This window comes from Zea mays, chromosome 3, assembly GCF_902167145.1.
Source record: "Zea mays cultivar B73 chromosome 3, Zm-B73-REFERENCE-NAM-5.0, whole genome shotgun sequence".
NCBI classification, from domain to species: domain Eukaryota; kingdom Viridiplantae; phylum Streptophyta; class Magnoliopsida; order Poales; family Poaceae; genus Zea; species Zea mays.
Window position 1 is genome coordinate 147920715 of NC_050098.1, and position 12908 is coordinate 147933622.

Here is a 12908-nt window from a genome sequence, read left to right on the forward strand (position 1 = left end):
CTAAACCGTCAGACCTATGGCTGTCAAATTTTAACACCAGCAAGATAATAAGGTTATCTACCACTTTTCTATAGCACATATCTACAGAAAACACAATCTAGTTCATCAAACATAAAGCACACCGAATACAGTACGTGCAGCCCAAAACAGCAATCAACACATTTCAGCTTCTATACAATTCCAGAATTGCCGCGTTCTAGAGACTTGAATTATTATAACACTTTGACATTTGTTAGAGTTAAAATAACCAAGTGAGAACTAACAAGTAGACTTACTAATTCTTATATAAGTTATTTTGCGCACTAAAAGCACCATACTCAATTAACAATGCATTCTCTATAACAATCAATATCAAAGCGCTTTTCACCAATAGTTTGCATTTTAATTTAGACATCACCTGAGCACTACTACTTTTCATCACGACCATAAACATACGCATTTAGACCACAACATCATACGAGGACATATGCATACTAGTTTCTAGTTTTACATCTACAACTTCTTTACTAGTTATTTTCAGCCACTTAATCGGCATCGATTGAATTAAACCTCTAACTCGACAATTTGGGCACCACAAATTTCAGAATTCTACCTAGACATTTAGCGTCATATAGAGAGTCTACTAATTAACTTGCCACCACTTGAAGTACTGGAAACACCTACATATAACAATCACTCAACGCAATTGAATTCCTCTATTTAACAAGCGTTGGCTAACACAGCATAAAAAATAGTAATTCATACACAAGTTCATATTTTTCTCAATCATAACACTATGAGACCAACCAAACCAGTTTCACCATTTTAGACATCTTAACTTAAAATATAGCTAAAAGTAATTCGATTAGTTTTCTTAACTACTTTTCTATATTAGGTCACGTAGCTCCCAATTAATCAACACACCATATTTCCTTTCACGCAACAGGTAGAGCACGTTTACTTGTTTCTAACAATCTTTGGGTATCAACAATTAATTGCCTTATGGTATTTATCCGACTCGAAAACATAGAGAAGGTGACGACTACTATGGCATGTCGTCACCTCATCTTAATCGCATAATAAATTTTAGCTTTACTGATCGAGTCTGCCGACTAACCGTTTAAACTAGTAAAACCTATCCTTCGCATCAAACAACACATCGCACATCTTCCTATCGAAACGTAAAAACATCCGAGTTCTTTTCTACTTCCTTTTTCTTTCACCACGAACTTCAATCCATACCAATACAATTTTTAAACACGCACCACATCGACCAAAACACAATTAGACAACTACAAATCGCACGCATCAAACAATACATCGCATATATTCCTATCGAAATATAAAAACGTTGGAGTCCTTTTCTACGTCTTTTTCTTTTGCCACGAACTTCAATCCATACAAATACATTTTCTTACACATGCACAACATAGACCAAAGCTTAAACAGATTAATCCACAAAATACCAAGTGAACAACCTGGACAAATCGAGGCTAGTCACATGGGCTGTCCATAAGGCTTGGCATTTCGTCGAACGGCCAAACGCGGAGCGTGATTTTGACGGTGGCTGCGATAATACACGAGTTTAGGGGCTTGGCATATCGTCGACACCATGGATACAAAAACAGCAAGGGTAGCGGGATGTCTCACCGAGGGTCGACGATGTCGCGAGCGGGTCTGCGCCAAAAACAGTGAACACCCGGCGAGCGTCACAACGTGCTGCAACAACACATCTCCCTTGACATTATGCCGAGCACTTGGCATGCGCGCAGCGGTAGCAGCGAGGAAGCCGGGGCTTGCAGGAACAGCGGCGTTTCGCCGAGGAGCTGCGCAGCGAGGGAAGGTGGGGCGAGCTGCTGCTGTGCGAGGGAGAAGGAGCAGGGGAACAGGGGCGCTGGCTGGGAGAGGTGGCTCGGCTAGGGGATTTTTTTTGGGCGCCATGACTGGGAGCAGAGGGTCAAGCTGCTGCTGCTATGGAGTCCTTGCTGCTGGAATTTCTGGGCGTCCATGGGAGGTGGAGCGCAGAGCTGCTGCGCAGTGGGGCAAAAGGGGAGCAAGGGCTGGCAGCCATGAACAGGGGGCTGCTGCTGGCGTGAGGGAGGAGTGGAAGAGCTGCAGCCGTGGGGAGGAAGAAGGTGAGGGGTGACGCCCATGGAGCAGGGCTCGCTGGTGGCTGCTGCCGCCCTGCGCAAGGAGGAAGAAGGTGCGTGGGGGAGAAAGGAGAAGAGAGTGGCGGCTGGAATTTTTTGAGGGGTGAGAGTGGAAAATTTTCAAGTGAGCACCCCTATTTATAGAAGCAACCCTAGGGTTAGGGTTCTTTAGTGGGCCTAGTGGGCTGGGATGGATTTGGCCCAAATACGTACTCGGGCCGCGTTAATTTATTTTCCCGAATAAAAATGCTCCCGCGGAATTCGTCTGTACGCGGAACAGAGTGAAACAGAATTCGGACGAACGGACGACTACGCGATTAACTCGGTCGAGAGGTTGATTTGGCTTTGCTCGAAAATAATTCCCTACGCGTGATTTGAAAATAAATCGTCTTAAGATTTGATCGGCTTTGGATTTTTAGCCGGAGAAGGCGAATCGTGATATTTTTAAAATTGCTGTCGATACGGGGTTCTGAATTTGGTTTGGACATGAGATATTTGGCTGAGTCGAGTAAGAAATAATTAGAGGACGACGTACTGAGTATTCCGTGTGAGAGTACGGAGTCGGATTAATTTTTGGACATAGATCGAACATGGATCGAAGTTTCGAGGAATTAGATTCGGGCTCAGATCAGATAACAGTCGTCGAGAGTTTGATTTTAAAGAGCTTCAGATGAGATTTATAATTCGAGAATGATCTTCGAGTCTGCATTAGTTCCGAGAATTAAAAGTTTTAACACGCTCCAAAATTGGCTGTTTCTCGCGATCGATTAACTCTGAATTCGGTGAACTTCCAAGAGAAAGCCTGATAAACAGAGATAGACACGATCGGGAAATAGAAATTTTTTACCGAGCATCCGAGAGTAGGATTAATCTCCCGACATAACGCGAAATAGACACCTGGGGTGTCACAGCCTTCCCCCCTTAAACAGAATCTCGTCCCGAGATTCGAATGAGGATATTTAAGGGTGGAGAAGCATATAACTCCCAGACTGAAGATAGATGCAAATTCATGAGAGGGTATCTGACAAGATACCGAAGACAGATTTGGTTAGAATATCGCGACATATCGAGACAAAATGCAGCGATCATTCTGAGAGAATGTTCACAAAAGATAACACATCAGTATAGTCTCGTAATGGATCACGATTATTAACCGCGATACCAGCGCGTACCGAGCAGCTCAACCATGTGTGCACCATAGTAGGCTCTCGGTCTCGTCGCGGCACCATCAGTCGTTAGTCATAACACCATTACGAAACACAACCAATGAGAAATCCACATAGCACATATAGATGGAGCCCATGAGAGTATGGCTCAGAAAATAAGAATGTGACCGGTGTTGAAGCAAAGATTGTTGGCAAAAGAGCATCACATGAGAATTTTCTTCAACTCAAAGAACTATTTTATGATCAACATGGAGATTATCAGATCAGATATTAGCACGAGATTTGATATGAGGATGAATCGACCATGAGATCAAGATTGATGAGCTTTTAGAGGCATGAGAGAATTAAAGTCAATAACATAATCCATTGAACCAAATGGATCCACTGCTTAGAGATGAAATCGATAAAACAGTGTCATGATCCTCAGAGAAGGGGGTATGAGAACGATCAGAAATGAGAGATTTAGGCGAGATCAACATCTGATACTTGAGAACAGGTTATAGCAGATAACCAGATAACGGGGCAGAATCGATAAAGGATCCAGGGATTCGGATGATAATCCACAACATGATTCATAAAGGTAACGATTTACTAGATCCAGGTGAAAAGAGAGGCAGTCGCATGAGATCGCTTAGGATGAGCAGCAGAAAGGTTATGAAGATTTGGGGCAAGATCTATGGAATGAAACATGGCCTTGATAGGGTTTGCGCAACTAGACACCTAACAACAATTTTTTTTGACGTAACAAGTGCACAAGGAGACTTGGGATGGTCTAGCAGTCAAGTTGTGGTGGTCTATAAGTTGTGCAGGTGTAAAATTCAAGTGTAAAACACAGAAGGGCTAAAAACACAAAAACAAGCACATGATAATAATTTTTTTAAGGTTTTACAAGGGAACCACTAGGTTGTTTGGAGAAGGAGGTCTTTTTATGGGCAAAACAGGCAACAATTTTTTTTTATTGGCAAAGAGGGTTCAACAATTACAATACCACCTAGCTAGCAAGACAAGAGAAACACATAGCACGACCTAACAAGACTTACCAATCTGACACGAGGAAGGCATTTCTTATAGTTCCTAACATATCAATACATTACATTATTCACAAGTTCTTATTATTGGAATAAAGGTGAGAGAAGCATGTTGGTGCACAAGAGACAATGATGCGACAATCATGATGCATGCTCATTCTAGTCGTCTTCTCAGACCTAACTAATTTTCGGGTGCTTCTACAGCATCCTTATTAATAGTAGTAGTAGCCTTTATGGCCTAAATAACTAGCCACCTAGCTACCCATCTATTCCTAAGGCTTCACGTCCTAGGTCTATCCTTATCGTCCTGACGATCTATCCAACTTTGGTTTCTAGCAAGTTTTACTTTAGAAAAGGTTGGTAATCATGACTTATTGACTTCTCTGTGATGGTATTCGCTCCGATGCCAGCTGTGGCGGAACCGCCCGAATTATTCCAGCTTAAGTGCCCAAGTCACACCCATAAGGGCAGCAACACACTTAAACAGGAATAACCTGCCAGTCCCTCGGATCTAGTCCGATAAAGCCACTTATCCAGGATCGAATACCACTAGCTCACTCGAAGGTGAGGCAGAGAAATACAATAAAACATAATACCACAAATTTAATAAGTATCATTAGTGATTACATTATCGAAGTTTCAGAAATAATAACCATAAATTTTAATGCAGCGGAAATAACTAACGGAGAAGAACCGAGTAACATGGCGAAGCCTGGCCACACTACTCCTCCTGGTCCTCTCCTGCGGAAGCAATAACCCACTTGACTGTCTATCCCGGTGGCAGGGATGGAGGCCAAGTCACACCATCAACCACAACAAGGAGGTACCTGCAAAAATTGTGCCACAAGCAAGGCTGAGTATACTAATACTCAGCTAGACTTACCCGGTGTGAGGAGTCTACTCCTCTACCTCTAGACATGCAGCTGTTTGGCTGAGGGGTTTGGTTTGCCAAAAGCACTAGCTGAGTCTAAAATCAAGTTTTAGCTTTTCAAGTTTTAGTATGATCCTTTTTAAACTAGATGAGTACCTAGCTACTCATACATGATATCAAACATTTTTAAGCAATCAACATCTTTTTCCAGTCACCTCATTTCCACTTATTACTCAATGTAGCAGCATGGATCAAGCAGTCTCATTAGCTGCGAGAAGCAGACGATTCGAATCGAGTTTTTAAACCTTGCAAGGTAAACCTAAACACACGACATGCAGGGGCACTCCGTCCCCACACATATCAACCGTCCCCATCGATTCCCCGTCAGCAGAGAGGGGCTCACCGCCTTGGCGTACAATGCCTCACTGACCCCGACTGGCCGTCGTGCAGTGACCGCACTTGTACCCACCATAACCGGAATGGGAGACCTCGTCTCAGGTCGCATGAGGAGGGCAATCTGCTGCCGGGTTCAATCAGGTACTAGGCTTACCGATTTACCATATTTCTCGGCATATGTTTAGTACGTTCAAACGCTTGACACACGGTACCACACCTTAATCCTTATTCCAATTTCCGTCTCGAAGACTACGCATCCCCATGGACCGTCGTCAACAGACCATCATCATTACGATATGAAAATGGATACAACCAATTCCTGACCTCGCGCGAGTGCTAGAAAAATCACTCGACTTCTACCGAGATCCCTAATTATTAAAGCAGCTACTCGACCTAGCATACTAGTATCCATCTCAAAAGGAATCCTGAGTTCATGCAACTAAGGTTCCAGTCAACTCCTACACTTAAGTGTACAGTACAAGCCTACAAACATTAAGTGTAGTAAAATAGTATATATAAACGGTTATGCATAAAACCGGGGCTTGCCTTTAATTTGACACTTAGATAGTGTTTGCTGGGGGAGGTACTCGCTTGGCGAGCATCCACTGGTTATGTCCATCCTTCCTTGGGTCGTCCACCGACTGCATCTTGGGGTTGGCACCACATCACTTGCACGGTCGTCACCTCTCGGTCCTAAATGAGATGCAGGATGCATATGTATGAATACAATGAAAAATATAACAAGCTATATAAATACATGGTAGCAAACTAACATTTAATTGTAAGACACCGCAACGACTATACACAAGCGCTAGATATTCGTATGTTATCGGCGTTCATCATTAACACCATTAACAAGACGACCACATTTTATTTCTTTACGCAACACAATTACGATATGACAAGTACACACATTTTATTTATTTGGATACGGCTTTTTATTAGTTCTCCGATTAATCGCGCAAAAGTATCACCGACCACACAAGTCCAACCAAGACAACGTAAGCTGGAATACGACATAGGCATCACTAACTACGGAACTCCTAGATCCTAATCAACTAGAGCAGAAACATATAAAACAGGACACTTAGGCGATATTAAGCTTAGTCATGGCAAGTCTACATTTATTTAAGAGCAAGCCAAACGTTTTTAGCGAGAAGGGTGAACTAAACAATCAAAAACGCACTAGCAGAATTTTTGGACAGCAATACAGCAGTCACTTGTTTCAGTCATAACTCACAAGATATTTACCTAAAAATAGTAAACTAGGACTTTCTAGAAAGCTTGAAAAGTGCTTTACAACTTTGGTATTGTCATCACAGCATGATTAAACACTTAGCAAGGTCAAAAGGTGTTAACACAACAGTGTTGTCCAGATTTGGACAGATTCAGACTTGTGACTTTAAAAATTCATAACTGAAGATTCAGACATCAAAACAAGGTGATCTTAGACTTTCTGGAAAGCTAATTAACTGCTCTACCAATTATTTATAAACATCCCTGGCTGGTTTAGTATGTATCAAGGGTAAAATATATTATGAAGGCTGTGCTGTCCAAAACTGGACAGATTCAGTCTTCACACTTCAAACACATGTAACTTAATCTTCAGACCACCAAAAATAGTGATCCAAGACTTTTTGGAAAGCTTGGAAAAAGCACTATATAAATTTTATAATCACCAAGAAGTGATTCCAGGTTTAATCAAATCAAACATTACAGTTTTCGAAATCTGTTCTGACAGAGGACAGAACACAGCAATCAGTTTGCAAATTTCATAACTCCTAAACCGTCAGACCTTTAGTTATGAAATTTTAACACAAGCAAGATCAGAAAAGCATCTACAACTTTCTTATAACGACCATGAACAGATTGCAACATTAAATTGAGCAAACAATGCAGTTTCTGAAATCTGTACAGAATTTGGACAGATTAAGTTACTGAATTTGTAAAAATCCTAACTCCTAAACCGTCAGACCTATGGCTGTCAAATTTTAACACCAGCAAGATAATAAGGTTATCTACCACTTTTCTATAGCACATATCTACAGAAAACACAATCTAGTTCATCAAACATACAGCACACCGAAAACAGTACGTGCAGCCCAAAACAGCAATCAACACATTTCAGCTTCTATACAATTCCAGAATTGCCGCGTTCTAGAGACTTGAATTATTATAACACTTTGACATTTGTTAGAGTTAAAATAACCAAGTGAGAACTAACAAGTAGACTTACTAATTCTTATACAAGTTATTTTGCGCACTAAAAGCACCATACTCAATTAACAATGCATTCTCTATAACAATCAATATCAAAGCGCTTTTCACCAATAGTTTGCATTTTAATTTAGACATCACCTGAGCACTACTACTTTTCATCACGACCATAAACATACGCATTTAGACCACAACATCATACGAGGATATATGCATACTAGTTTCTAGTTTTACATCTACAACTTCTTTACTAGTTATTTTCAGCCACTTAATCGGCATCGATTGAATTAAACCTCTAACTCGACAATTTGGGCACCACAAATTTTCAGAATTCTACCTAGACATTTAGCGTCATATAGAGAGTCTACTAATTAACTTGCCACCACTTGAAGTACTGGAAACACCTACATATAACAATCACTCAACGCAATTGAATTCCTCTATTTAACAAGCGTTGGCTAACACAGCATAAAAAAATAGTAATTCATACACAAGTTCATATTTTTCTCAATCATAACACTATGAGACCAACCAAACTAGTTTCACCATTTTAGACATCTTAACTTAAAATATAGCTAAAAGTAATTCGATTAGTTTTCTTAACTACTTTTCTATATTAGGTCACGTAGCTCCCAATTAATCAACACACCATATTTCCTTTGACGCAACAGGTAGAGCACGTTTACTTGTTTCTAACAATCTTTGGGTATCAACAATTAATTGCCTTATGGTATTTATCCGACTCGAAAACATAGAGAAGGTGACGACTACTATGGCATGTCGTCACCTCATCTTAATCGCATAATAAATTTTAGCTTTACTGATCGAGTCTGCCGACTAACCGTTTAAACTAGTAAAACCTATCCTTCGCATCAAACAACACATCACACATCTTCCTATCGAAACGTAAAAACATCCGAGTTCTTTTCTACTTCCTTTTTCTTTCGCCACGAACTTCAATCCATACCAATACAATTTTTAAACACGCACCACATCGACCAAAACACAATTAGACAACTACAAATCGCACGCATCAAACAATACATCGCATATATTCCTATCGAAATATAAAAACGTTGGAGTCCTTTTCTACGTCTTTTTCTTTTGCCACGAACTTCAATCCATACAAATACATTTTCTTACACATGCACAACATAGACCAAAGCTTAAACAGATTAATCCACAAAATACCAAGTGAACAACCTGGACGAATCGAGGCTAGTCACATGGGCTGTCCATAAGGCTTGGCATTTCGTCGAACGGCCAAACGCGGAGCGTGATTTTGACGGTGGCTGCGATAATACACGAGTTTAGGGGCTTGGCATATCGTCGACACCATGGATACAAAAACAGCAAGGGTAGCGGGATGTCTCACCGAGGGTCGACGATGTCGCGAGCGGGTCTGCGCCAAAAACAGTGAACACCCGGGGAGCGTCACAACGTGCTGCAACAACACATCTCCCTTGACATTATGCCGAGCACTTGGCATGCGCGCAGCGGTAGCAGCGAGGAAGCCGGGGCTTGCAGGAACAGCGGCGTTTCGCCGAGGAGCTGCGCAGCGAGGGAAGGTGGGGCGAGCTGCTGCTGTGCGAGGGAGAAGGAGCAAGGGAACAGGGGCGCTGGCTGGGAGAGGTGGCTCGGCTAGGGGATTTTTTTTTGGGCGCCATGGCTGGGAGCAGAGGGTCAAGCTGCTGCTGCTATGGAGTCCTTGCTGCTGGAATTTCTGGGCGTCCATGGGAGGTGGAGCGCAGAGCTGCTGCGCAGTGGGGCAAAAGGGGAGCAAGGGCTGGCAGCCATGAACAGGGGGCTGCTGCTGGCGTGAGGGAGGAGTGGAAGAGCTGCAGCCGTGGGGAGGAAGAAGGTGAGGGGTGACGCCCATGGAGCAGGGCTCGCTGGTGGCTGCTGCCGCCCTGCGCAAGGAGGAAGAAGGTGCCTGGGGGAGAAAGGAGAAGAGAGTGGCAGCTGGAATTTTTTGAGGGGTGAGAGTGGAAAATTTCCAAGTGAGCACCCCTATTTATAGAAGCAACCCTAGGGTTAGGGTTGTTTAGTGGGCCTAGTGGGCTGGGCTGGATTTGGCCCAAATACGTACTCGGGCCGCGTTAATTTATTTTCCCGAATAAAAATGCTCCCGCGGAATTCGTCTGTACGCGGAACAGAGTGAAACAGAATTCGGACGAACGGACGACTACGCGATTAACTCGGTCGAGAGGTTGATTTGACTTTGCTCGAAAATAATTCCCTACGCGTGATTTGAAAATAAATCGTCTTAAGATTTGATCGGCTTTGGATTTTTAGCCGGAGAAGGCGAATCGTGATATTTTTAAAATTGCTGTCGATACGGGGTTCTGAATTTGGTTCGGACATGAGATATTTGGCTGAGTCGAGTAAGAAATAATTAGAGGACGACGTACTGAGTATTCCGTGTGAGAGTACGGAGTCGGATTAATTTTTGGACATAGATCGAACATGGATCGAAGTTTCGAGGAATTAGATTCGGGCTCAGATCAGATAACAGTCGTCGAGAGTTTGATTTTAAAGAGCTTCAGATGAGATTTATAATTCGAGAATGATCTTCGAGTCTGCATTAGTTCCGAGAATTAAAAGTTTTAACACGCTCCAAAATTGGCTGTTTCTCGCGATCGATTAACTCTGAATTCGGTGAACTTCCAAGAGAAAGCCTGATAAACAGAGATAGACACGATCGGGAAATAGTAATTTTTTTACCGAGCATCCGAGAGTAGGATTAATCTCCCGACATAACGCGAAATAGACACCTGGGGTGTCACACGAGAGATATTCCAAGAGAAAAATTGATCAAGTGCCAAAAACTCCCCCTTTTTCTCATAATCTAAAATTCTCCCCCATAAGAGACCAAATTTTTCAATAAGAGTATTGTGGACAAATCACAAATTCTAACTCTACTATTTTCAAAATTCTCAAGTGGTTGGCTGATCCGGTTGCTTTGGCCTTAATTTCTCCCCCTTTGGCATTAAGCACCAAAACGGGATCATTTTTGGCCCTTTAACCCCATTGCCTCACCAAAAATGTCAATTAAGAGCAAAAAGGCAATGAGAGCATAAGTGTGAACTTGGAATTAAATACACTGATACCGGAATGCAGTGGAAGTCTTTTCATCGTCCAAGTTCACTTTTCCCTTTCAATGCACCTTTGAGACTACATCAAGTATACTCACACGAACAGGTTAGTCTGAAAGGGTCAAGTTGTAGCATATCCCCCCCTAAATATGTGCACCATTTGCATATGGACTTGTGAGGTCTGGGAAGGTCTTGTACAACTTGAGCACCAAAAATACATAACAAATGTTGTAAATGCATAAAGTAACATGATCAAAGGCATAGAACACATGTATGTTATAGATCAATCCAAGTTACGCGAATCTAAGACATTTAGCTCACTACGCAACCTGCAAAATGTTTTCTCATCCAACGGCTTGGTGAAGATATCGTCTAGCTGGTTCTCGGTGCTAATATGAAAAATATCGATATCTCCCTTTTGCTGGTGATCCCTCAGGAAGTGATGTCGGATGTCTATGTGCTTAGTGCGGCTGTGTTCAACAGGATTATCCGCCAAGCAGATTGCACTCTCATTGTCACATAGGAGTGGGACTTTGCTCAGATTGTAGCCAAAGTCCTGGAGGGTTTGCCTCATCCAAAGTAGCTGCGCGCAACACTGTCCTACGGCAACATACTCGGCCTCAGCGGTGGATAGGGCAACATATGTCTGTTTCTTGGAACTCCAGGACACCAGGGACCTTCCTAGAAATTGGCACGTCCCTGATGTACTCTTCCTATCAACCTTGCACCCGGCATAATCGGATTATGCGTATCCAATTAAGTCAAAGGTAGACCCCTTTGGATACCAGGTCCCGAAGCATGGCGTAGCAACTAAATATCGAACAATTCGCTTAACGGCCACAAGGCGACATTCCCTGGGGTCGGATTGATATCTAGCACACATGCATACACTAAGCATAATGTCCGGTCTACTAGCACATAAATAAAGTAATGAACCTATCATGGATCGATATGCCTTTTGATCAACTGACTTACCTCCTTTGTTGAGGTCGACATGCCCGTCAGTTCTAATCGGTGTCTTCGTGGGCTTGGCGTCCTTCATCCCAAACCTCTTGAGAAGATCTTGAGTGTACTTCATTTGGGAGATGAAGGTACCATCCTTGAGTTGCTTCACTTGGAATCCAAGGAAGTATGTCAACTCGCCCATCATCGACATTTTGAATTTCTGCATCATCACACTGCTAAACTCCTCACAAGACTTTTGGTTAGTAGAACCAAATATTATGTCATCGACATAAATTTGGCACACAAAGAGATCACCATCACAAGTCTTGGTAAAAAGAGTGGGATCAGCTTTCCCAACCTTGAAAGCATTAGCAATTAAGAAATCTCTAAGGCATTCATACCATGCTCTTGGGGCTTGCTTATGTCCATAGAGCGCCTTAGAGAGCTTATACACGTGGTCGGGATACCTGTCATCCTCAAAGCCAGGGGGTTGTTCTACGTATACCTCCTTGATTGGCCCATTGAGGAAAGCGCTCTTTACGTCCATTTGGAATAGCCTGAAAGAGTGGTGAGCGGCATAGACTAGCAAAATTCGAATTGACTCTAGACTAGCTACAGGAGCAAAAGTCTCCTCGAAATCCAAACCTGCGACTTGGGCATAACCTTTTGCCACAAGTCAAGCCTTGTTTCTTGTCACCACCCCGTGCTCGTCTTACTTGTTGTGAAACACCCACTTGGTTCCCACAACGTTTTGCTTTGGACATGGCACCAGGCTCCAAACTTCATTTCTTTTGAAGTTGTTGAGCTCTTCCTGCATGGCCAACACCCAGTCCGGATCCTGCAAGGCCTCTTCTACCCTGAAAGGCTCAATAGAAGAGACAAACGAGTAATGCTCACAAAAATTAGCTAAACGTGAGTGAGTCGTTACTCCCTTGCTGATATCACCCAGAATTTGATCGACGGGGTGATTTCTTTGGATCGTCGCTCGGACTTGAGTTGGAGGGACCCATGGTGCTTCTTCCTCCATAACCTGTTCTTCTTGTGCTCCCCCTTGATCATGC

The 12908-nt window shown here is 42.7% G+C and overlaps 1 protein-coding gene across 3 annotated transcripts; it reads right to left on the reverse strand.

Moving 5' to 3' along the window:
* Positions 1–217: 217 nt before the first annotated feature.
* Positions 218–9794, reverse strand: LOC103650699 (serine/threonine-protein kinase SIK2-like). 3 transcript variants are annotated; one of them, XR_004857211.1, is made up of 3 exons: positions 9183–9794; positions 1630–9099; positions 218–1546 (listed from the first exon to the last, which is right to left on the reverse strand). XR_004857211.1 is itself a non-coding variant. In XM_020551138.3 (3 exons), exons 1-3 carry the CDS (start codon positions 9684–9686, stop codon positions 6271–6273), a joined length of 606 nt encoding a protein of 201 aa, XP_020406727.1. In that variant the 5' UTR covers positions 9687–9789; the 3' UTR covers positions 6127–6270. The 3 variants fall into 3 exon arrangements, 2 of the variants coding, with proteins under 2 accessions (XP_020406727.1, XP_035822225.1); XM_020551138.3 differs by lacking the exon at positions 218–1546 and having other exon boundaries at positions 6127–6283; positions 9011–9099; positions 9183–9789; XM_035966332.1 differs by lacking the exon at positions 218–1546 and having other exon boundaries at positions 6137–6283; positions 9183–9788.
* Positions 9795–12908: the final 3114 nt, after the last annotated feature.

What these genes read in the sequence shown, in the direction of transcription:
- LOC103650699 (XM_020551138.3), bottom strand. Translation starts at nt 9,686, where the DNA reads ATGGGCGTCACCCCTCACCTTCTTCCTCCCCACGGCTGCAGCTCTTCC. An exon ending in CGCGACATCGTCGACCCTCG is followed by an intron (nt 9,100 to 9,182) that starts GTGAGACATCCC and finishes GTATTATCGCAG; the next exon opens with CCACCGTCAAAATCACGCTC.